At 48.8% G+C, this 25520-nt stretch overlaps 1 protein-coding gene across 7 annotated transcripts in view; it reads right to left on the bottom strand.

Moving 5' to 3' along the window:
- The window catches only part of ITSN2 (intersectin 2), a 2589317-nt gene that overhangs the window by 1740500 nt on the left and 823297 nt on the right, over nucleotides 1-25520 (bottom strand). For all 7 annotated transcript variants that reach the window (XM_069605851.1, XM_069605856.1, XM_069605854.1 and 4 more), the window contains one exon: nucleotides 24114-24254. In XM_069605851.1, the coding sequence (XP_069461952.1) occupies nucleotides 24114-24254 (141 nt within the window). The remainder of the gene's footprint in view (nucleotides 1-24113; nucleotides 24255-25520) is intronic.

Below are 25520 nucleotides of genomic sequence, written 5' to 3'. Positions count from 1 at the left end.
GCCATCGTTGTTGAAGCACCCCTAGGGCCCGGGCCGTCTCCGAGTCGGTCTTGATGGCCTGGAGCGACTCATCCACCGTCTTCCCAAAAAGGTTGTTGCCGTCGAATGGCATATCCAACACTCTGGTCTGAACGTCCTGGCGGAAGTCTTCGCCTTGAGCCACCCTCGTCGTCGTAGGCAAACCCCGTTGCCCATCTGGCGAAATCCGGTATCGGCAATGTCCGTTGCCACCGTTATGGTGTGATCCGACGCCACCTCGCCTTCCTGAAGAATCTGTAGGGCCTCCGCTCTCTTGTCGTCCGGCAGGAAGTCCAGCAGGGGAGCTAACTTGAACCAAAGCTCCCTGTCGTAACGGGCTACGATCGCTAAGGCATTGGCCGCCTTAATCATCGTCGCCGCCGACGAAATGACCCGTCGTCCCATGGAGTTCAACTTCTTGCCCTCTTGGCGGGCGTCGTAGAAGGGTTCTTGAGGACAGCCAGCCCTTCATCCCAGATGTCGTCGAGCAACGGCACTGCCAGGACCGTCTTTCTCTTGGCCTCCCGTCGTTGATAAATAAAGCCTTCCTTCTTCTGTTCCTCCGGGCAGAGTTGGAAGAGCTTGGACGCCCTGGCTATCATGGCGTGAAAGGAGGCAATTTCGTCGGGCGGTGAGGCCCGAGGGGGAGGCGATGAAGGAATGTCCGTTGTATCATCGCCACCGTCGTCGTCCGTCCCCGTGTCGTCCCGAGGGTCAGGCGAGGGGGATGAGGGGTCCACAGGCCTTGTGGGCATGAAGGGCGGATCGGGATGGACTCTCCTCTGCTTCTTCGGGGGGCTTCCCGACGGTCCTGGCTCAGGATCCTCCGTCGGGGTCCGTGGTAACCTCGTCCTTATCTCAGTACATAAGGATTGGATTGCCAACAAAATGGCCACTCAGCTATCCTGAGGGTCTGGCAATGGCTGCGACAGGAGGGACGGATGCTCCACCGGGCCTTCGTCACCGACGCCATCCTCGCTAACTTCGATCTCAGCAGGCTTCTTCCCCTGGGATCGAACTTTCTCGAACCTCTCGTTGAGGCCCTTTACGGTTTCCACCAGATCCTCCTCAGAGGCTGATTCCGAGTCTGGAATGGCCACCGGGGCCCTCCCCCCACTCTTTTTCCGCCGGGGTCTTCACAGGGGTCTTAACGATGGGCTGGAAAGAGGATTCCCTCTGCAGTGGCAGGGATACTCTGGGCCCAGAAGCCTTCTTCACTAGCGTAGTCTCGGCCGGCTTCGCCAGGGCCGCAGCGACCACTTCAATAGAGGCCTTTGCTGGCTGGATCAAAGCCCTCACCACCTTAGGTGCGTCCTGGGCCTTCGCCTTGGGGGAGGGTCAGCGCCTCGCTCCCCCTCGGGTCCCTTCAAGATCGACCGGGGCCGCTCCAGCAGCTTACCCGGGTTCTCGGACTTCCTCTTCCCTGAACCAGAGCGCTGGCTCGTGGTTGAACGTGCCGGGGAAGTCACGCCCTGCCTGGCACTAGCGACCACTAGCGTAGTCTCGGCCAGCTTCGCCAGGGCCACAGCGACCACTTCGATAGAGGCCTTTGCTGGCTGGATCAAAGCCCTCACCACCTTAGGTGCGTCCTGGGCCTTCGCCTTGGGGGAGGGTCAGCGCCTCGCTCCCCCTCGGGTCCCTTCAAGATCGACCGGGGCCGCTCCAGCAGCTTACCCGGGTTCTCGGACTTCCTCTTCCCTGAACCACAGCGCTGGCTCGTGGTTGAACGTGCCGGGGAAGTCACGCCCTGCCTGGCAGCCGAAGAGCCCGACCTTTGGGCGCTCCCGGTGCCCGCAGACTCGCAGTGCTTGGCCTTCTGTTGGGCCCCTGTCGTCGGGGCGCCCTCACAGGACTTAGAAGCCCGCTCAGACTTTTTCTTCGCCTTCTCACCTGCTATGCCCTTCTCCAGCCAGGCGGCGAGGCAGAACGCACAGTCCTTCTCCACGTGCGTCTTGTCCTCATGAAGGCAGTAGAGACATTGCAAATGCTCGTCCTCCTTGAAAACATTTTGTAATCCGCATCCAGGGCAGCACCTGAACAGCTTGGATCCGGGCGTCGAGCTTCCCTTGTCCTGGGCCATGTCCGTTGAGGTAGGCCGCAGATCTTCCTGAATCCTCCAAGAAGCGTAAACTCGATGAAAACTTCACCCTTGAGGGGCGTAGAAGAATTCCGAAATGGGTACCCGTTATCGGAAATAGAAACGGTGGAGCTTGAGGCTCGATTATCCGAAAAAATGAGAAAATCTCCTGAAAACGCGGGAAAACGCAGCAAAAACTCAAGAGCTAAAGCACGAGGGCTCCCAACACTTGAGCGTGCGGTAAAAATCTGAGGATGGCTGCCAGAGGCTGGGCTTAGGGAGAGGGCAGTCATTGGCTGGGGGCAGTATGACCCAGAGATCAGTGATGTGATTGGTTACTACTAAGAAAGACAGATCAGAAACGAAACTGATACTGATTTTTTCTTTACCAAGGATTCCCAGCCTGACGACGGGGAATATTCATGAGCATGTGAATCCATGCCAGACCCCATGCTGGAAAAACGTGGTATTGTTTTAGGCTATTATATTAGCCTCGAACATAAACCCGCTTGACCAAATATTTTCTAGCTCCGGTCGGGTTTATTCGCCATTTCTTTTTGTTAAAGTCCTTCTTGTGTTTTACTTTGCGCGGCAAACCAGGTTTGCCTTCTTTGTTCACCGTCTTTGGCAGGCTTCTGCCAAGAAGCCCTCCTCTGGGCGCCTGGGTGTCTAAGTGGGCTGAATGTGAGGGAGGGGTGTAGTCACCCCCTGCACAGTGTATCCTAGGAAACCCAAGTCGCACTTTGCCATGGTTGGCTGAGTTGGTTGTCCAAGCCGGACAACCCCCCTGCTGCGTGATTGACAGCCAGGCTGTGTGAATGGGGGATTTTCGCATAAAAGGCAGGACTCTTGGGCTGGAAGTCAGAGTCGCCACTGGAACTACAAGGAACGAAGAGAAGCGGAGAAGACGACAGCTACTGCAACTACCCCGTCCCGGTGAAGCCCTGCTGCAGTCCTGAGCTATCTACCCTTCGACGACCAGAGAAGATCCAGCCCGAAGTCTTCTTCCCTTGAGCCTGGTGGGGATAACCAGCTCATCTTCCACAGCTAGAGGATCCTCTTCGTGGTCGAAATCGCTGCACACAGCTGTAGTGATCCGGATAGCCATCTGGAGAGCCTCTCCTGTTTTAAAGGAGCACACCTTTTATTCACCGTCGCTGCTGCTGGCTTCATCCCTGTGTGGTGCAGACTTCTCCAAACGTCGTCCTTCGCACTGAAGCTCCAGGAACCGTGGGAAACTACCAGGAACAACTGTCGTGGCACCAGCTTCTTCATTGAATAAGGTACTGTGTTCTGCTTGAGGAATTAGGGTGAATCCCTTTTCTTCGCCTCCAAGGCTTGCCCTTGTCATCCTTCCCTCTTATAACTTTTGCTTCCTCTGTTGACAATATCCAAGTACTCCTGGCAACGTTGAATCTTGAACTGTCTGACTGTGTGATCCTCGACAACAGGAACCCGGTTCCACTTGACACTGGCTCCGGCCCATTGACTTTTGTATTTCTGTCGGCCTTAACAAAAGTATTGCCTATGATTTTTGCCCCCAACTCTCTCTGGTTAGTCCAGGTGATAAGTGTGTTTTTGCCCCGGTAACATTTCTTGCCGCAGATACGCGTTTCTTTAATACGACCGAACTGTCAAAAAGTGATCGCATCTGTATGCCCGGTAACGTCTTTTGTTTCGCAACACAGGTCCTCCAAAACATAAGGTATTTACCTTGAGCTATTCTGTACCAAGAGAATTGGTTGTTTGTAGTGTATTTTTCGTATGGTTTTGAATTTATAGAAGTGTTGTGTTTTACTGATGGTTTAAAATAAATGTACTTATATTTTTTACCTAAAACCATGTGTCAGTGTTTGCTTGAGTCACAGTAATTGTGGTCCCTTTGTGTAATCTCTGCATGAAACACTTGTGTATAGGCGCGATACAAATGCCATATCATATATCAGATAAGCCTGGCTGCTCCGCTACTGCTACCACTTTAGCATAGTAGTACAGGCTTGTACCAAAGGTAAAACTTGTATTGCCACTTGTAGCCTTAATTGTGTGTAGTGGTTCCTAAAGGCACTGCACAGGATTCTGCCTAACAGCGAGTGAATATCTTAAGATGGGTAATCCATGGAAGAAGCGATCTACCAGAAAGAACAGTACCCCCAGGTAAGTTATTTGTTCATTTAACCGTCTCTGGGTCCTTCATAGTCCCAATCTTCACTGAAATGTCAGACCTTAATTTTTACTTCCCAAATGTCTGAAACTTTTCCCCTCCTTAAAAGTGATATACCAAGGTGCTTGACTGAACATAGGCATTTTCCCCATCTCCACCACCTTTCCCGCCCTCCCTATCAATCGCCTAGCTTTACCACAGCAGGTCAATGTCCATATTTGGTGAAGGGCGGAAGCCACTATCCCTCTATGTCCGTGCACGTCTCATCCAGTAAGTCCATAAGATACTCCATATCGTATATGGTCTGTGCTTTCTGCACCCATTCATTTTCAGTGAGGATGCCCCCTCGCTTCTAGTGCTAGGCGATGCAGCTTCTTGCTGCCACTAGCAGGGTGCGCACCATATGGCCTTCCTCCCCAGTATCCTCAACCTCCACATCCACCCCAAACAGTAAGCTCTGACAGTTTTTGTGGCCCCCCATCCAGGTCTTTGAGCCAGTCAAGGACCTCAGTCCAGTACCTTTGTATGAGAGAAAACCACCACCAGACATGGTAATTGTCACTGTGCAGGTATCTAAAACACCAGCACCTCGAATCCACCTGTGTACATTTTGGCCATCGCTGCAGCGAGGACAGGAGGTAGTGACAGCGACGTATTAGCTTAAACGCCTGCATTCTGTATTGTAGGGCCAGTGTTGACTTTTTTTTACCCTCTTACAAATTGTAGTCCACATCTGGTCCGTAATGTCCGTCGCCAGATCTCTGGCACATTTCACCCTTACCCGTAGGATGTCAGTAGGATCGCTACATTTAAATTACCCATATAACTTAGCTATGCGGCCCTTCATATACTGGTATTCTGCAATAGAGCTTTTTCAAAAGCGGTGAGTTCCTTGCAAAGATTATCCTCCCCCCATCTTGGACTTGTCATTGCCCCCTTGAGCTGCAAGTAAGACAAGACTGGGAGCTTTACCTTGCGAAGGCATTCCTCAGGTTGGGTCAGGGACACAAACCTATCCTCCTCCCACAACTGTCCAGCCCGAGAGACCTACTTCATACCAGGACTGAAAGCAAAGTGGATAATCTATCAGATTTCACAGGTGCGGGACACATATACAATTTAGGGGAGAGGCCCATGTCGATAGCCAGTGCTTGGCACTGCTTTCCCGCCATAGGATGTGTCAACACCCCCCGAGGAATATCCCGCTGGGGGACCCAGAACCACTCATCCAAAGTGACTGGCGCAATGACCACATTGTCCATATAGACCCATTGTTTCCCTGAGCTAGGATCGAGGTGGTCCACCATGATTCTTAGTTGCACCGCCTTATAGTATGCCATCAGGTCCGGTAGTGCAACCTCCCCTTAATCTTTTGGTAGGACTAATGATCTATAGGCCACGTTAGGTTTTGCTCCGGCCCAGAAAAAGTGGAGAAGAGCCCACTGAATATTCGCCAGAAAAGGAGTCGGGAAACCGTAATAGCAGCTTGGGGAGGATCGTCATCTTAACGCAATTTAAACATGCCGCCGATGAAAGATTGAGCTGTCCCCAGCGCTGTAGATCTAGCTGTGTCTTATCACAGAGTGGGAGATAATTTTTGTTGAACAAATCTTTGATATCCCTCATGATTTACATCCCTAGGTACCGAAACCCTTCTGGCTGTGTCTTAAAACCTGTCCCCTTCACAATCTGGGGGCCTCAGCCTGGATAGATGCACCTTCCACCGTGATATTAGTATCCTCGCAAATATCTGGGCGTCCACTTTTAGTAAAGATATAGGTCTATATGAGGCACAGTATGTAAGGTCTTTACCCTCCTTGGGCATGACCGCCATCAATGCTTCCATCAATGCTTCCAGGAAGGTAGGATGGATGTCGGCTGCACCCTGAATTTAATTAAAAAGATTGGCCAGGGGTCCCACCAACTGCTCCTGGAACTTTTGTAAAAGTCGTATACCCATCCTTCCCCGCAGCCTTCCCCAGTTTAAGGTGGCCTGTGCAGCACCTCCTCCCCCGTGATGTCTGCCTACAACATGGTCAGTTGCGGGGTGGGGAGTCTTCAAATATTCCTGTATGTTCTCCTCCCTCCCCTCAGGGGCCTGGGCATAGAAGTCTTCGAAGTACCCTGTGAAGACTGTTATGCAACCCTCAATACCAATTAGATTCCCCCCTACATCTTGCATATGGCAACACTCATCTCCACTCTTTGCTCCAGCACTCGGTTTGCCAATAGGGTCTCCACCGCCCCTCTTATAAAACCGCTGTTTGGCATAGCACATCTTTTTCAATACCTTCCCAATCAAAAGGGAGTGCTGTTCCCGTCTCTTGTCCCGCTTTTATCCCAGCAATCTTACTCGTTCCTCCAGCGGCTTTGTTTATTTTGCGCTCATTCCCCGCAAGTACTCCTGCAGCTTCTCCTCTAACAGCGCCACCAGCACTCTCTCCCATTTTTTCTGGGCTCCTTCCTTCATAAGGAGGTCTCTGATGGTCTCTTTGGTCGCCTCCCATATCATTTCCCACTTCACCTCCTTTGTAGAATTGGTTTGAAAATAATGGCTAATCTCTTGTCGGAAATAGTCAGGAAACACAGGGTCCCGAAGGAAACCATTGTTCTATCTCCATCTCATAGTCCCCTTCCTCCCGTCCTCTACCCACCATTCCGTTGTGACCATCTTATGGTCTGACCGTGTCATGGCTTCCAACTGACGCAACGCCACCATTACCTCCTGCTCCTGGGAGACAAGCCGGAGGTCAATCCTCATGTAGGTTTGTTGCAGGGGTGAAAAAAAAAGGTATACCTTTGTGCCGGCGGGCTACCTGGATCTCCAAACAACGGTCTAAAAGTGGTCCCGAAGCAGCTGCAGGGAGGCCTCGTCTTCCGTTCCCTTTGATTTGACTTGGTTGCCCTGCACAGATCGCCAGTCCACAGTTGGATCTGCAATTGCTTTACCTCCCACCAACATTGGTCCCTCACCCCAGTCCTCCAATACCGCAAACACCCTCTGGAAAAAAGCCCGTTGGTTCACTTTGGGAGCATATAGGGGCACCAATGTGAGCATTCTCCCCTGCAAGCCGGCCCACAAACCCCCTCTGTACTTGGACCTCCCTGAACTGCATGGACCTCGACAGGACAATCCCCACACCTTCCTTCTTACTGGTCTTGTGTGACGCCCAATACACTTGCCAAATATTCGTCCCCTTTAAGACTTGCTTCTTCCCCTTCCTATAGTGGATGTCTTGTAGGACCAAAACCGTCAAAATGGGCCTTACGAAACATGCTCGTCGTCAGTGACTTTTTATTCGGGGAGTTAAGCTCCTTCACCTTTAGTGTGGCAGCCTTCCAATTAACCATTTTCCAAGTGCGCTAGTTTCCCCTTATGCTCCCCCCATGGTCAAACTAGTACACCATTGAAGCTGTGACAAAATAATGCATGTATCCCCTACATTCCACCCCTCCCCTTTGTCCCCCAACCGATAGAACATAATCAACATTTTCACGTTTTGACACCCTTCCAGGGCACCATGCCTGACTCCCAGAGACACCCAGGCTTGCCCACGTCACTAGGGTAACATAGAGCCCACCACCCTGCCAGACATCAGAATAAACTTCATCAAACGTCCACCCGCCCCCTCCCACATGGGCTAAACATTAGTTGAGGAACTCCCGTCCCCTGCACACTATCTTGGCCTAGTCACCAAACAATATGTAGATATAGTCCTATTCAAAAAGGATAGGTCTATCCATAGTTTGAGAAAATGTGGTCTGAATTTACAAGTAGATTAATATTTTTGACATAAGGTGAGTTCTTTCATACAACCAATACACAAAGGTGATGTACAAGTGATTTTAATAAAAATATCTAGCCTAATCAAACATAAAATGTGCATTGTGTAAATAATTGGGTCCCAACGCATTACGAGAGGTTCTCTCTTTATCAGGGGAGTTCTCCTTGTCACATTTCTACAAATAATGACATATTCCTCAGACATCCCAGTGCACAAACAGATCTCATTCAAGGCGGGGCTGGCAGAGGCCAAAATAGTGGCACAAGATCTTCTGGAATCTAGGGCATATGGACACGGCTGGCAGATCAATCTGCGTAGTTACAGATATGAGAAAAACAGCATGGCATAGAGCCAAGTTCAACACAGATTTACAAGACCGTATCGTGGACCTGCCGTTTGAGGGGGAGATCTCTGCCACTCGTCCACAGACGAGGAACTATACAAAAAGAAAATAGTTCCCAAACAGCCAAAATCACTGGCCATTTAGGCAAAGCCGGCGCCTAGGGCATTCAGACAGAGCCAAACCGAGCCTGAACGGGTACGGACCTTTGGCAGGTTCAGGGGCTTCCAGGATCTGAAGGCAAGGCAAACTGACTGGTCCCCCAGCCATCACAAGCGCAAACATCAGCACACTTCACACAAGGGCTTCTTTCAGTCCCCCTCCCAAGCACCAGCCTCGGACCCAAAGAAGCAATGACGGCCCCATCAGGGCGCACAGTTCTCAAGTCGGGGGCAGGCTTGCTCTCCAAACTCAGTCCTGGCGGACTCTCTTTTTGGATCCTTTCTGTGGTTTTGCAGGGGTTTCGTCTCCCAGCCCCTACAGAACCTCCTTCATCTCCTCCCCTCCCTCAAATCGGGACACTAACTCTCCTCGCAGAGATCCATTTACTGGTACAAAGTGCACTGGTAGAAGAGGCTCCCCCTCTCAACAAGATTTGGGGTTCTACTCGTTGATTTTTTAGATACAGAAAAAGAATCAGGCTGGCCTGGGAGTGGTTTTGGATGTGTTCTTCCTGAATCTATCCCTCCCCCTCCAAAAATTCAAGATGGTTACGCCAGCGCTGATAGCGGAGTCTCTGTGTGGGGGAGACTGAACGTGCTCCCTAGACCTGAAGGATGCATACTTGCATGTCTATCTGGCAGCCCCACTGCTCGTTCCTGAGGTTGAGTGATGGGACTACATTTTCAGTACAAGGTGCTGCCGTTTGGGCTCAACTCAGCCCCACGGGTGTTCACACAGGCTGATGAATGCGGTAGTGGCCTTACTCAGATTGTAATGCCACCATCTATATCCATATCTCAACGACTGGTTGGTCAGGGCGGAATCACCCAAGGGGGTTCGGCAATCGGCCTCCAGGCTTAAGGACACCCTACACAATCTGGAGTTATACATCAACCACAAGAAATCTCAACTGCAGCCCACACAAACCTTGGTCAGGTTGATGTGGGATACCATCTAAACAGAAGAATGTACCCTTGCTACTATTTATTTTCATATTTTTTCCTTTTTAAAAAGCTAATTATTATTTTTGAAAGGTTTCCGGATTGCGGAAATCCTAAGGTAAGATAAACCGCTGTTCTTATGTATCCACCCAAATAGTGAAGTTGCTCTGTGTTTCAAAGGACAAATATTACGGTGATGTTTCCAGTGTTTGAGAAATAAGTAGAAGGTAACTAATATAGTTTAGGAAGAATACAAGACAATCACTTTCTACTTCCAAGAAGATCAAAATCATATATTTTAAGAAAAACGGAACACATAATCGGAAGTCAACAAGGTTATAATCTCAACCAAGGATAGAACAAAATACAAGTACATCCACATGGTACATTGAGAAGACAACGTTTTTTTGGGGAGAGATTACAGTGTACATAAGTGTTTTAACACAATAATATTCACAGAACAAAAACAAAAATACACAAAGAACATTGGGTGTAGATTCATTTCTTTTCACTAAAGTGACTAAATCATAGAGTAGAGTGCAAAATGGGCATATGCATGATACTGGTTCAATAGATAGACAATATCATTGCCCAAATTGTGGATACTGTTCAGTGATAGTCCCTTTTTGCAATTGTTAATTTCAAGCAATTAATGCTGCAGGGTCTTTGATACAAGATATCTTTTTTATCCTTGATGTGGGATACCAAACAGGATTTTTCCCACAAACAAGAAGGTAGCAGCCATCAAAAGGACTATGTGCCATTTCTTCAGCCGACCGAATACGTTGGCCTGGTGGCACCAATACCTGAAGGGGGGTCATTTATCCTGGTGATTCCGTACACCAGGCTCAGGATGAGGCGAGTGTTACGGAGAATTCTCATTCTGTGGCTAATTTCCCTCACCTAGTGAGTCCCCCAGCAGCTTTTCTGGATTTCTGGAGTTTATTTTTTCCACTTGGTAAGAGTGTGAGCCTTTTTCCCACTCTTACATGTGTTTTGCCATGAGTATTTCTACTGTTTGTGTGATCTTGGGCTCTGGAGCACACCACTCCACGAGACCCACTTTTATGTGTGTTACACAGCGCCTTCAGTGCAGTAACACAGGGTTGTCTTTGAGACTTCCCTCTGACTCCATTTTTCTGGGGCTGACTACTGTCCCCCAGAAACAGGTAAAGTTGCCATTTACTTTATGTAGTCATTTAAAACTACACCCCCAGTACACCCCATCTTACATGGAGTATTGGAAAGGGTTAGTTCCTACCCCTTTTTGTCTGTGCCTCTGAGATTTGTTTTGCTCTTTTAACATTTAGACTTGGCTGGTGACAGTGGTATCTACCCTAACTTTCCTACCGCGATTATACTATATAAACGTGGTATTGCTCCATGCTATTATATAAGCCTCGAACATAAACCCGCTTGACCAAATCCTTTTGATTTTGGCTCTGGTTGGGTTTATTCGCCATTTCTTTTTGTTAAAGTCCTTGTGTTTTTCTTTGCGTGGCAAACCAGGTTTGCCTTCTTTTTCACTGTCTTTTGGCGGGCTTCTGCAAAGAAGCCCTCCTCTGGGCCCCTGGGTGTCTAGGTGGGCTGAATGTGAGGGAGGGGTGTAGTCACCCCCTGCACAGGGTATCCTAGGAAACCCAAGTCGCACTTTGCCATGATTGGCTGAGGTGGTTGTACGGGCCGGACAACCCCCCCTGCTGCGTGACTGACAGCCAGGCTGTGTGAATGGGCGATTTCCGCATAAAAGGCAGGACTCTTGTGCTGGAAGTCAGAGTCGCCACTGGAACTACAAGGAACCGAAGAGAAGCGGAGAAGAAGACGGCTGCTGCAACTACCGAGTCCCAGTGAAGCCCTGCTGCAGTCCTGAGCTATCTACCCTTCAACGACCAGAGAAGATCCAGTCCAGAGTCTTCTTCCTTTGAGCCTGGAGGGGTCAACCAGCTCATCTTCCACAGCCAGAGGATCCTTTTCGTGGTCGAAATCACTGCACACTGCTGTAGTGGTCCGGATAGCCATTTGAAGAGCCTCTCCTGTTTTAAAGGAGCGCACCCTTTATTCACTGTCGCTGCTGCTGGCCTCATCCCTGGGTAGTGCAGATCACTCCAGACGTCGTCCTTCTTGTCTCCACGACTGAAGCTCCAGGAACCGTGAGTCTGCAGGAAACTACCAGGAACAACTGCCGTGGCACCAGCTTCTTCAAAGAATAAGGTACTGTGTCCAGCTTTCCGGAACTAGGGTGGACCCTTTTCTCCTCATCCAAGGCTTGCCTTGGTCTTCCTTCCCTCTTTTAACTTTTGCTTCCTCTGTTGACAATATCCAAGTACTCCTGGCAACGGTGAATCTTGAACTGTCTGACTGTGTGATCCTTTATACAATAGGAACCCGGTTCCACTTGACATTGTCGCAGACCTATTGACTTTTCCTGTCACTAATTGTACTCTGATTCTGTCTGCCTTGACAAAAGTATTGCCTATGATTTTTGCCCCCAACTCTCTTTTGTTAACTCAGGTGATAAGTGTGTTTTTACCCCGGTAACATTTCTTTCCACGGATACACGTATCTTTCTTAAGATCGTACTGTCATTACTGTCAAAAAGTGACCGCATATGTATTCCCGGTAACGCTGTTTGTGTCATAACACCGGTCCGTCAAATCATAAGGTACTTTACTTACCTTGAGTTGTTCTGCACAAAGAGAACTGGTTGTGTGAAGTGTATTTTACGTGTGGTTTTAATTTAATAGAAGTGAAGTGTTTTGCAAACAGATGGTTTAGAAATAAAATGTACTTTTACTTTTCAACCAAAAGCCTTGAGTCAGTGTTTGCTTGAGTCACAGTAATTGTGGTCCTTTGTGTAATTTCTACTACTGCTCATTTGCTCTTGAGATAAGTCTGACTGCTCTGCTACTCCTACCACTTTAACAGTGTAGTACAGGCTTGTACCAAAGGTGAACTTGTATTACCACTTGTAGTCTTAATTGTGTGTAGTGGTCCCTAAGGGCACTGCACAGGATTCTGCCTAACAGCGGGCACATCTGCACCTCATGGCATCATGGAACCAACTGACAGTCTCCCCGGACGCAGCAGTCTCCACCCCAGCAAACCTCATACTAGACCTGTTATGGTAGAGACAGGATAACAACCTCGGGGAGGGGGTGCGCAGACCATTCGGGCAACCACCTCTGGAGTCTACTATCACCACGGATTCCTCCATGGAAGGATGGGGATCCACCTTGCACGCACACAGTGTGCATGGCACACGGACGACGGAGGAACGAAAGAATCACATCCATTTCCTCGAATTGAAGGCCATCCAGCTGGCCCTCTGGACTTTCCTGCCTGTAATAAGCAGTCAGACAGTCTGCCTACAAACAGACAGCTCCACGTGCCTTTTATACATCAACAAGCAGTGGTAAACCAGATCGTCTCCCCGTGCAGGCTCACCATATAGATATGGGAGTGAGCCACGGGTACACTACATATGGCTGTCGGCGATTCATCTGCGGACAGGCTTGGCAGACTGTGGGTGGACAACTAAGAGTGGCAGCTAGAGGAACAAGTCCTAGCGGACGTCTTCAGGAAATGGGGCCAACCCCCCATAGACCTGTTTGCCATGGAGCAGAACTGGAGATGTCAGCAGTACGTGTCCTGTCAGGGGCAAGGCTCCCTCTGGGATGCCCTACACCTCCCTTGGAGCGGGATGAGGGCATATGCATTTCCCCCAGGGCCGCTTATTCAAAAAGTTGTCAGCAAAGTCAGAGAGTCCACCAACATGAGCCTGCTTCTAATCGCTCCGAAGTCCGGTGAGCCTACCGATTCATGATTGAAGGCTCCTCTCACAGCAGGGAACGGGGGGGCATAGTTCACCCCACTCCCAAGAAGCTAGCCCTTGCAACCTGGTTCCTGAGCAAGGAACAATGCAACATCTCTGTCACAAGAAAACCTGGAAATAATTCAGAAAACTACAAGCAAGTCTACCAGAAAGTCATACAAAAGCAAATGGACCAGATTTTGCCTCTGGGCGAAGGAAAGGGAAATAAACCCTCTGGTGTGCACGCTAGATCAGGTCCTATCGTTCTCAGTGCTCTTGGCGCTTTCAGGGGTACAGGTGGAGATATGCTGGACCTACGATACCCGATACATTATATGTATGTATATATATATATATATATATATATCAAACATAGAAGTCCATATAGACAACACAGAACATTTATAAATTGCACACTAACTCTATCAACTATTAAATGTAATTGATGAAGTGATTCAACAGCCCATGCACATTAGCAGGAACTACACTAGAAGGACTTTCACACACAAACGTCTAAGTATCACCACGCTATGACATCAGATGTAAACAACCATTTCAACAAAAAATGGCGACCGGATTCTCGCCTCACATAACGCTGCAGGCCATTGCAGGACTACCATCCGAAGAGGACAAACACCAAGATATAAGGGTAAGGAAACTAAACCTGTTACTTTATTCACCAGTGAATAAACAGAACCAATGGTTGTTAAAATACAGTTAGTACTCAGACTAAATCGATTTTTTAATGATCAAATTGTCGATGCTGATAACATATCGCTAGATATACAACTCCTACGAACTGATACTTTCGCCTTGAGAACAAGACAGAATTACTATATGGTAAGAGGCAACAACCCCTTAATTCCTGCACTGATTGTACTCTAAATAATACTGGGGTTGATATATTTACTCAATCACAATAACTGAGCAACCATCAATATATATTGTTTACTCAGAATCCTCGAGTGACACTGTCGAATATAAATACCAGAACCAAGTCTGACCATTAACATACAATATCTGTGAATTATTATATCATTGCTCTACAACCTTTAGCATGATCATCAACAAATGAGCCAACAACAATTTATAGCATCGGATATATACAGTACCCATCACTATCACAAGAGGATAATTAGCAATCTATATCCCATCCTGGAGATTTCTCGAAATCACTGTCACAGGCCGAATGCACAACAATAACACGTCTGGGTGAGCCATCCTTCACAGATATTATTGATTTCCACGATTAAAATAAGTTAAGATACAATATGTACAATTGGCATGTGTAAGATTGTACAATAGTGATGTGGTGTTATAAATGACCATTGATCTTGCGCAATAGTTTCTGATCAGATACATTTTACATTTTTGTTTATATTTTCATTTTTCCGTATTTTTATTTTATTTTTTCACAGCCTTTCAGCATCCTTCCTGAATTTCTCCTGACTATACATGGATCAACTGATCTCAACAATGGTAATGTTGACTAATTACTCATTGTATATGGACAATTTATTGAATATGGTTCATGTGTTATAGGTTTATTATTATTTTATGAATTTCTTATGCATAATTTGAATATTTAACTAATGTATGTAGCCAGGCCTTGAAAACGACCAAGGGTCAAAACACGGGTCGGCAAAGGCTAATATTATTCTACACCTGTTTTGTTGACTACTACTTTGTATTGCTTAACCCGTGCACCTGGATTACCTACAACTGCATACTTGATTTTGTATTTCACCGACCTGCAATTGCATGCCTGATGTAGCCAGTCTGTGTACCCACACCTATTTCGACTCATATGCCTGATGAAGCCACTGTACTATGAGTTGTGCCTTTTCCAGTCTTGTACTTGCACCTATTTTGACTCATATGCCTGTCTGCATGCCAGATGTAGCCCCCGTACCATGAGGTGTGGCCCTTGCACTCATGCACTTCACTAATGTACTATGCACTTTCTGTAACTAGCGCCTAGATGCCTCTGGGCTTTGTGCGCTGAAGTGCAAAAAAATAAAATAAACTTCAAATGAATTCTAACTTGAAATCATAGTTAACATTTATTTACTGTGTATATTATAATGTGCACTGAGATTTGTTTTTATTCTCGATTTTAGATCCATCGTCCCAATGTACGCATATCATGCAGTGATGCTTCCTGTGGACAGCTTCTTAAATCAGAATTGGACAATACTAGTGAACAACGCATTGTTAATTAAAATTATCTGGGACGATAGCCCTCCAATTTGTCCTTTCGCCGTTACAGTAACAAAGAGCAATATAGCAGCCTATAGGTTTCAAAAATGTGCTGATGTGAAAGTGTTGCATTTCAGACCGAAACCACTCCTTCCTTCTCACTAAGGTATCGCAATGTAAGTCAATCGAAAGTTACTTTCTTACCTGGTAACGTTCTTTCGATGGGATGGTCCGACGACGTATTCCATATCTATGACATGTAATCACCACAGCTGTGCTGCTTCGGAAACTTTTTCGGCGTCTGCGTCCTGCGTCAATGACGTCGATGCGCCGTCGTCGAGGACCTCCTCCGACGTCATCCGATGTGATAAGTAGGACGCACGACGCCCGTAGCCTCAGTTGTAGTTTTTTCCCCCAGAACGTGTGACATTAGTAAACTGCCAGTCAGACACAACGCCTTGCGGAACGTAAGCTGCAATCGCAAAAGAAATCATGCAGCGGGGAAGGCAGGGAGGGAGCGATATGGAATACGTCGTCGGACCATCCCATCGAAAGAACGTTACCAGGTAAGAAAGTAACTTGTTCTTCGAGGGGATTGGGTCCTCCGACGTATTCCATATCTATGACAGACTCCCAAAGCAGTACCAGAGCAAGGAGGAGGGAAAGAATTTAGAATCAAAATTAAGAATTGCCAATCAAATAGCAGAGCAAAGGACCGCCTTGCCAAAGGCCAGATCTTGTCCTCGGATGGAATCGAGGGAATAGTGACGTACAAATGTATGTACTGAAGCCCAGGTGGCTGCATCACAGATGTTGCGAATAGGAACACCCCTCTGCAGGGCAGTAGATGCAGCCATACCCCTGGTAGAATGGGCCCGCAAGCCAGCCGGTGGGTCCTTACCCGCCAAGCGTTAACACTCCGAGATGGCCAAAATAATCCAGCGAGACAAAGTCTGTTTCGTCACAGCTTGTCCCAAACGCTTTCCAGCGTAACCAATAAAGAGTTGATCGTCCACTCTGACCCGGGACATGCGTGAAACATAAAAGCTTAAAGCTCTCCTAGGATCAAGCCTATGGAGCCTCTCCTCTTCCTTACCAGGATGCGGAGGAGGATATAATGCCGGAAGAACAACCTTCTGGGCCAAATGAAATTCCGTCACTACCTTCGGAAGAAAAGAAGGACGAACTCTAAGGACAACCCTGTCCTTGTGAAATACAGTGAAGGGTGGCTTAACTGAAAGTGCCTGTAACTCACTCACTCTGCGAGCGGAAGTAACCGCAACCAAAAACACAGTTTTCAGAGTTAACAGCCTCAAAGGGCAAGAATGTAAAGGCTCAAATGGAGCACCCATAAGAAACTTAAGAACAAGGTTTAAATCCCAACCGGGCACCAGGAAAGGTGACGGAGGGAACACATTAGTGAGCCCTTTCAGAAACTGTGAAATTAAAGGGATTTTAAAGTAGGAACACTCTTCAGACGAGCGCTTAAAGATGGACAGCGCCGCCAGGTAACCTTTCATGGTACCTACTTGCAAGCCCCTGTGGGCCAAAGAAAGTAAAAAAGACAGAACCATGGGGATGTCACATGCAAAAGGATCCACATTCTGAACTCTGCACCAGTCGCAGAACTTACGCCAACGGCAACGGTACAGAGACTTTGTTGCCGGCCTTCGGGCCGAGAGCAACACCTCCATCACGTCTTCAGGGAGGTCCCAATCCTTATACCTCAACCTTTCAGAAGCCAAGCGTGAAGGTTGAGGGATCTGACCTCTGGATGGAGAACCTGACCCCCCCTCCCATGAGAGCAGATCGTCTCGGTAGGGAAGACGACGTGGAGGGCAGATGGACAAGTCGAGAAGGTCCGGGTACCACGTCCTCCGAGCCCACGCCGGAGCAATGAGGATCATCCGGGAACCGAACTTCCGTAACCTCCGCAGCACTTGCGGGATGACGGGGACTGGAGGAAACGCGTACAGCAGCGGGAATGACCACTCCACCACGAACGCGTCTCCTAAGGCACCTCTTAGAGGAAATTCCCGCGAGCAGAACCTCTCGCACTTCCGGTTGACACTGGAGGCGAAGAGATCCACTTGAGGGGTCCCCCAAAGGGCGAAGATCTCCAGGAGAATCTCCTGAGCCAACTCCCACTCATGAGAGATCGTGCTCTGCCTGCTCAGAGCGTCCGCCGTCACGTTTTCGTCTCCGGCCAGATGAACTGCCGAGATCGAAACTTCCTGCTGGATGGCCCAGAACTCGAGCTGCATCGCCTCCCTGCACAAAGGAAGTGACCCTGCCCCCCCCTTTTTGTTGAGGTAGTGCATGGCCACTGTGTTGTCCGTCAGGATCAGGACATTCTTTCCTTGCACAGTCTGCAGAAAAGCCTTCATGGTTAGCCTGACGGCCCTCAGCTCCAACAGATTGATATGGAGTCTGGACTCCGACGGAGACCAACGACCGCTGACTGTCAGCCCGTTGGCATGAGCTCCCCATCCCGTGAGGGATGCATCCGTCACGATCGTCACCTCCGGCCAGGGAAGCCAAAATGGAGCCCCCTTCATCAAGTTGCCTTCGACGGCCCACCACAGAAGGTCCCGGGCGACCGAGGGCGGTACCTGAACCGGGTCCGACATCCTGCCGGAGGACTGCGACCATTGCATCTTGAGTGCCCACTGCAAAGATCTCACCCACAGGCGAGCCTCTGGCACCAGAAGAATGCAGGATGCCATGAGGCCGAGCAACCTCAAGAACTCGAACGCTGGGAGCATCTGGACATGCTGAAACTTGTGCACCATCTGCTGAATGTGAAGAGCCCTCACCTGGGGAGGAAAACACTGCCCCAGGGAAGTGTCGAGCACTGCTCCGATGTACTGGAGCCGCTGTGTTGGCGTCAAATGGGACTTCTTTAAATTGAGGGAGAAGCCCAGCCTGTGAAGGGAGTGGCAGGTGACGGACAGATGATCCAGGACTTGCTCGGGAGAGCTCCCCCTGATAAACCAATCGTCCAGGTAGGGGTAGACGTGAATCCCCCCTTGCCTGAGATGCGCTGCCACCACCATCATGAGCTTGGTGAAAACCCTCGGGGCGGAGGTCAATCCGAACGGCAGGACCCGAAACTGAAAGTGCGAGTCGCCAACCGCAAACCTCAGGTACTTCTTGTGCTTGGGATGGATCGGCACATGGAAGTAAGCATCCTTGAGGTCGAGAGACACCAACCAGTCCTGAAGCTGAAGGGCCTGGAGGACTTGAGAGAGAGTAACCATCTTGAACTTGTCCTTCCTGAGGAGTTTGTTCAAACCGCGCAAGTCCATGATGGGTCTCAATCCCCCGTCTTTCTTGGAAATCAAAAAATAAGGGGAATACCATCCCTTGTTCCTCTCCGCTACAGGAACCAGTTCTATGGTGCCTTTCTCCAGCAGGGCTTGAATTTCCTGCGCAAGGAGCGGATCCGGACTCTGCAAAGAGAGGTTCCCTGGTGGATTGTCGTGAGGCCTCTGCCGAAAGGGAAGACAGTAGCCGTGGGTAATGATCTCCCACACATCTGAAGTAATGGCACGCCACTCTACAAGATGCTGCGCCAGCCTTCCCCCAACCGGCGAACCATGGGACATGGCCTCATGACTGAGTGGGAGCGGCTGCGGCGTTACCTGAGGGCAAAGAGGCAACTGCCCGAGCGGCCTTGGCACCACGGGTACCCTGTCGTCCACCTCTGGTACCCCTGCGCAGGCCTTTTTGACTGCCAGCTCCTCTTGCTTTACTGAAGGACGAGTAATAGCGAAAGGAACCACCCACTCCATTGCTGTCCCCTAGGACGAAAAGGCGGAGGTTGGCGAACTGCAGCGCCCAACGACTTTGCTGCTGCTTTGGAGATCTGCAACCTCTCAAGGCTCTCGTCAGCCTTGCTGCCAAAAATGTGTTCACCGTCAAAGGGCATGTTGAGGAGCCGGGACTGCACATCAGGAGCAAACCCCAACTTCCGCAACCACGCAAACCTGCGTATCACGGTGCTCGCCGCCATGGACCTGCTGACGCATTCAGCCATGTCCAAACCCGACTGAACGGACTCACACATGGCATCTTTACCATCCTGGACGATAGCAAGGAAACCATACCGTTCGTCCCCTTCGGGAACATGTTCAGCCGCTAACGCAACACAGTTCCACAGAGTGTGTGTGTGAAACGAGACAAGGCACAAATGGAGTTGGCTGCCTGAAGTGCCATACCACCAGAAGAAAACACTTTCTTCGCCCAGCCCTCAAAACGTTTGTCGTCCCTATCAGGAGGGATGGTAGGGTACGACGCCTGCTTCGCCGGGGCCGTGGCCGCCTGCACCACCAAACTCTCTGGAGTGGGGTGCTTGGTCAAGTAGCAGGGGTCGCTACTGGCTGGACGGTATTTTGCAACAAGGACCTGCCCACCGCCGGGAGACTCTCCGGAGCAGTCCAAGCCGCCGCCACCCTTCTCTGTAGAACCATATCAAACGGCAGTACCGGGTCAGTTGGGGGACCAACATCAAGGATGTCCGTGAGATCATCCTGCAAACACTCCCCTGGGGGAGCAGACCATCCCAAGTACTCGGAAACCCTAGCCATAAGGCGCCGGTACGAGGAATCGGCATGAGAGCCAGGCTCAGGCCTACAAAACTCCACCTCCGGAGAGGTGTCCAATCCACTGGCATCATTCAGTGACTGCCTCAAATCGTCAAACTGACTATGGCCCGAGACAATTTCATCTGGAACCGGACTAGGAACCAGGCCATCAGAATCCTCATCCACCTCCGAAATATATTCCATGTGGTGAAAAGAAGGCACCCGAGAATGCTTGATCTTAACCAGAGCCTTCCTAGGGGGTTCCCCCGTGCCACGGGGTACCTCCGACACCCCGGCCTCGAAAGGTGTCGAGTGAATCGGGGCTGGCGTCGAGAGAACAGGCATCGGCGCCGAGAGGATTGGCTTCGACGTCGAGTAAATCGGCGTCGACGTCAAATGCAGCGCCGCCATCATCATCGACAGCGTCGACACAGTCCTCGAAGCCGGAGCCTCGAGAAAGCCTGTCGACGCCTCAGACGTCGATGTCTTCCTCGAAGACATCACAGGTGCACACGGTATCGAACGCGTCGAGGACCGGGACCTGGAACGGGTACGTCGAGAACGAGTCCCCTTGTCCGAACGGGACCTCTCCCGTGACTCGTGCCGACCACTCTTGCGAGCAGTGTCTCTCGACCTCTCACGACCGACCCCACTCGGGGGCGCAGACGGCTTAGTACCCTGCGACTCGAGAATCGCCAGCATTTTCTTCCCAAAGGAAGCCCATTCCTCCGGCATCGCACGGCTGGTGGGGTAAGCGACGTGCCAGGCAGAGTCCTCCAAAGAGGACCTGGAAGACGACCGCTGTCGGCGCTTCCGAGAATGCCTCGAAGAGGCCGAGGAGTGGCGAGACCGACTCCTGGAAGGAGACCCACGAGACTTCCGATGATGACGCGGAGAGTCTCCTCTCGAATCATCCGTCGAAAGCCCTGCAGACTTCGACTTCCGGGGCTTGGACACCCGACCTACCGACAACAACTTCTTACGTTCTCGTAAGGCTTTGGACGTAAGCGACTGGCAGTCGATACAGTCATCCGTGTCGTGGGCCTCCCCGAGGCACCAGAGGCAGGCGTCGTGCGAGTCCGTCACCGACATCTTGGACCCACACTCCCCGCACTTCTTGAAGCCCGGACGCGGGGTCGAAGACGAAGTAGAAGACATCTTCACACGAAGGAGATTCTCACCAAAACGAACAGGTTCGAAGAACAGAACTCCAAAGAGTCGAGGCGTTAACCGAGATTCACGAAGCAACACGTTCGCGGAAAAAACGGAACTGAGGCTACGGGCGTCATGCATCCTACTTATCACATCGGATGACGTCGGACGTTGGAGGAGGTCCTCAACGACGGCGCATCAACGTCATCGACGCAGGAAAAAGTTTCCGAAGCAGCACAGCTGTGGTGATTACATGTCATAGATATGGAATACGTCGGAGGACCCAATCCCCTCGAAAAAACTTTTTGCAACCTATACATAGACTGATTAATCGATCGATGAAGGGAATCTGCATTGTAAGATGTTTTCGTGGACATAATCTCCGCTTTTCAGTGTTTTAACAAAAATAAAAGTACCTGATACCATTCAGATCATCACAGTTTTATTCTAAATATACATTTTTCAACCTTTTATTGGCAAGTACCAAAAGTCTCGCCACCTAGGGCGATGTGTCTGTTTATGTTCCGGGTTCTGCGTTAGTCAACGTTATGACATTGGTGATGACAGGGTATGTTTGGGGACATTGACAACTAATGGAATTAATATAGGTGGAGCATATCGTTATGATAAGTGATGTCAGCTTGCGGGGCGGGTGATAGGATTTAGTGCTGCAAGGGTACTTGAAATTAGAGTGATGGATCAACGGATAAGATTTCCACAAGATGATGGTGCCCAGGCAGCCGTTTTTGCTGGTATAAAAGTGATGGAAAGTAAGGTAAGGTGCATAGGAATTATTTTTAAGATGGATCAATATATGATTGAAAACACATGCCCTATCGATTGGGACAATAACATTTCTGAGTGAACTACCCCTTTAAGAGTATGGTCTCTCCAATTTACATAGGACGAGGTGCAGATCAATGGGCGATTTATTTTGCAGACGGCACATTACATAAACGTGCACAACGAGCAGAGAAGTTTGACAGTCCAAAGGGGCAGTTCTTAAATCACGCCAGAACGGTCAGAAGTTCTGACCTGTGGGAGGATACACCTAAAGAACCAGAGTCAATCCCAATGTTATAGGAGTTTCTCTTTATGGGTGAAGGGAAGGGATTAATATCATAGATTTAAAAATGTTTGGTGCTAGAGAAGCCAACCACAAACACTGGCGGTTCAGGCGAATTGGGAAAGGGACCTAAGATATGCGTTGTTGGGTAAGGAATGGTCGAAGGTTTGGGAACATATGATGAAGGTATCTAGGAATGCGAAATTCAAGTTAATCCAGTTTCATTTCCTCCACCGAGTATACATGACACCAGCAAAATTGTATTCAATTAACCCGGGGTTACTGCACAATTCCCCAAGATGTAGCCAGGTTTCGGCGGGGTTCTCTTGTGGGAATGCCCATCAATTTAGAAGTTTTGGAGGGAGGTGATAGAAGTGATTAACACTCTACTCCAGGGATCCTATGAACGTGTACAGTCCTTCGGTATTCTGGGGAAGGTGTCCGGGGGAGTAGGGTGGGGCAAAGGATAAGCAAAGGAAAAGATGGCTCAGTTCTTGTTATTATTGGCACGAGGAGACTTGCAATTTCGTTGAAGTGCCCAAGGTGCCACTTATCACACAATGGGTAGCGGATACTAAGCAGTAGGCTCCAGCAAAAATTGAAACATTACATAGAAACAAGGAGATCGAATTGGAGGACGGAAAAGTGACCGATTGGAGCCAAATGCTGAATGCTGTAACATCACGCGATTTGAAACCTCCATTATAAATTGGGAAACACAAGACACTGGATGGAGGGAATGAACCTCATGATTGTGAAATAGGGGAAGGGGTAATGTTTTGCTAATCACGGCAGAGAGCCGACGGGGGAGAGGAGGACATGCATACAAAGACATAGATGACCAGTTCATCGAGATGTAGGAATTTCTTTTGTACTAAGTGCCGGGGTGGGTGGTGATGGGTACAGTCAGTGGGACTAATGTTATATGGTTTCTTATACTGCGTTTGGTCACATGGTTGAATGCATATGACATAACATTTGATTGTTGCTGTTGGTATTTACAATCAATATAAAAACATATGTTAAAAAATAAAAAAAGAAGAATATCCTGGCTGACAGAACAAACCCCAACCAAATGCAAGGCCTTGAGGCTCACATGATCATCTGGGGGGCCTGCTCACCCAGCCAGCGAGAGCCCTCCTCAACTCATCCAGGTCTCTGAGTCCTGAGCAGTCACCAGCATGGTTTCTTTAGTGCCTGCACCCACAGGTAGCACTGTCTCCAAGAGCAGAACTCCCCAAATGCCCAGCAATGCTTCTCCCCGGGGCTCCACACTGACCGACAAGGAGAGCGACCATCAGAGAACAAGCACATGTGATCTGCACTATGTAAGCGCTCCACCAAGTGTCCCCAGGAAGCATCAGACAAGAGATGATCGTTGTGGGAGAAGCTCAGGTGGCCCCCTTCCTCAAACCGAGTATCCGCATGCGCCTATTCCCATGATTCAAGGCCATGGATTATAGTGCTGCAGGTTCACCAGCAGACCCATCGCAGGTGCAGCTCATCTGCGCCGAATTAGGAGGTCAGTGAGCCTCAGAGCTTCCCCTTGCATGGCCTCAAAAGCTTGGTTCCCCGGCTGGCAGCACTGTCAACACCTTCCCTTCCCCAAACCCCATAGCACCTCCAACGCACCCAGCAAGGGTTTTAAAAATAAATCAATCAATTGCAGGATTTTCAGCAGGGCTTGTTGAGACCCAAATAAACAATGTATCTATCTCCATGTCATCTAACACACACACCCCTAGAATAGCTACCTTACAGAAGGAAAATATTTGCACACCCGCTAGAACATCACTGATAGAAGTCAAGTATTACCTTAAGTTGCATTTGTAACTGTTTGATTTCCGAGATTCCAAGATCATATTTCCTATCTGAATCTTCCAACACAGTCTTCTGTTTCAATTTTTTCGTTTGGACATCTTGCAGACGGCCGGAAATTTGCTGATGTTTACCATCCTATTTAAGGGCAAGATCATTAAATTTAGTTTGAATACTGACACATTTACTATTGCAAAGGGTAAACAGTGTGAAGGTCAAAATCAACTACAGAACAATCATATGCTGTCTGCCCCCCCACATGCCAGGTACTACAACCTATGCTATAAATAGTCACACAAGAATATGTGCTGCCATCTCCTGCTATTTGCAGTTCCATTTTGTGCTAAGCAAAACCTAATGTGTCTGCTACGGTTATTGTGTAATAAACACATCTGTGCTTTTTCTTGTGATAAAGAGCTTATCCTTATTTTTTAAAAAAACGGTTTCTTCCATTTGAAAAGCTGCTTTTCTTTCTCTTCCTGATTGGTCCATACATATCTGGAGTCATTACTTATAGGCTGGACCACTAGGGCTATATCCCCTTCTTAGGAGCCCCAGATATGAAGGGAGCTTCCAGAGCCCCCAAACATCTTGTTAAGACGATGTTACAGATTCAGAACATATAAAACACCCACTGACAAGTACAAAGACAAACTCAAACATTACCCTCAGTTGGGTGCTAGCTATTTAATGACGGTCAACATTTACTGTATTAATTGCACATAAAAGCATTCATGAAGCACAGTCTATTATCCAAATTCAAATGTGACAAGTACAGATATCCAATATCTTAATTAACTAATGTCTATGTATGAACGTTAGATCAACCGGCATGGCATTTGTAGTAGTTACTGCCCTTTTCAGTAAATTCCTTACAATTACTGTCCAGTTGATAGAAGAGAATAGACTCTTCGGATGCCTAATCAAAATCTGTTCTGCAGATAAAATCTTGTAAAAACTATTTCTCTTTGTGCTCATGATCAACTCTCAGAACTTTGTACCAAGAGGCCACAGGTGGTAAATAAGCTAGTTAACTTTACAAGCCATTAACATATATTCATGCTTCACCAAGTTGCCCATTTTGTGAGAACCGGCCAGTATCCTGGCCTTGTCAAGAGGGGGTGTGAACCCCTTTCAGCCTGGGGTTGGGAGGCCTACAAGGGAAAAACCTAGAGCCGGCTCTACCCTAGAGGTAGACGTTGGCAGTGCCGGTCTGCTTTTGTGCAGTACCGAACGGCATCACCCCATGCCTGAGACCTAGAATGTTGGCAGAATTTTCTCTTCTAATTTCAGAAACCTAATTAATTTAAGATGGTGAACACCCACAAGTAAGAGAAGCATTAGCGGCCCACACACTGCTTGAAACCCTCCAGAGAAAGACCCGGTTTCTGCAGACCAAACATA

The sequence above is a fragment of the Ambystoma mexicanum genome, chromosome 4p (assembly GCF_040938575.1).
Source record: "Ambystoma mexicanum isolate Mex_15411 chromosome 4p, UKY_AmexF1_1, whole genome shotgun sequence".
In the NCBI taxonomy this organism is placed as follows: Eukaryota; Metazoa; Chordata; class Amphibia; order Caudata; family Ambystomatidae; genus Ambystoma; species Ambystoma mexicanum.
Note: the sequence above shows the minus strand (reverse complement) of the source record. Positions and strands in the feature narration are given on the sequence as shown.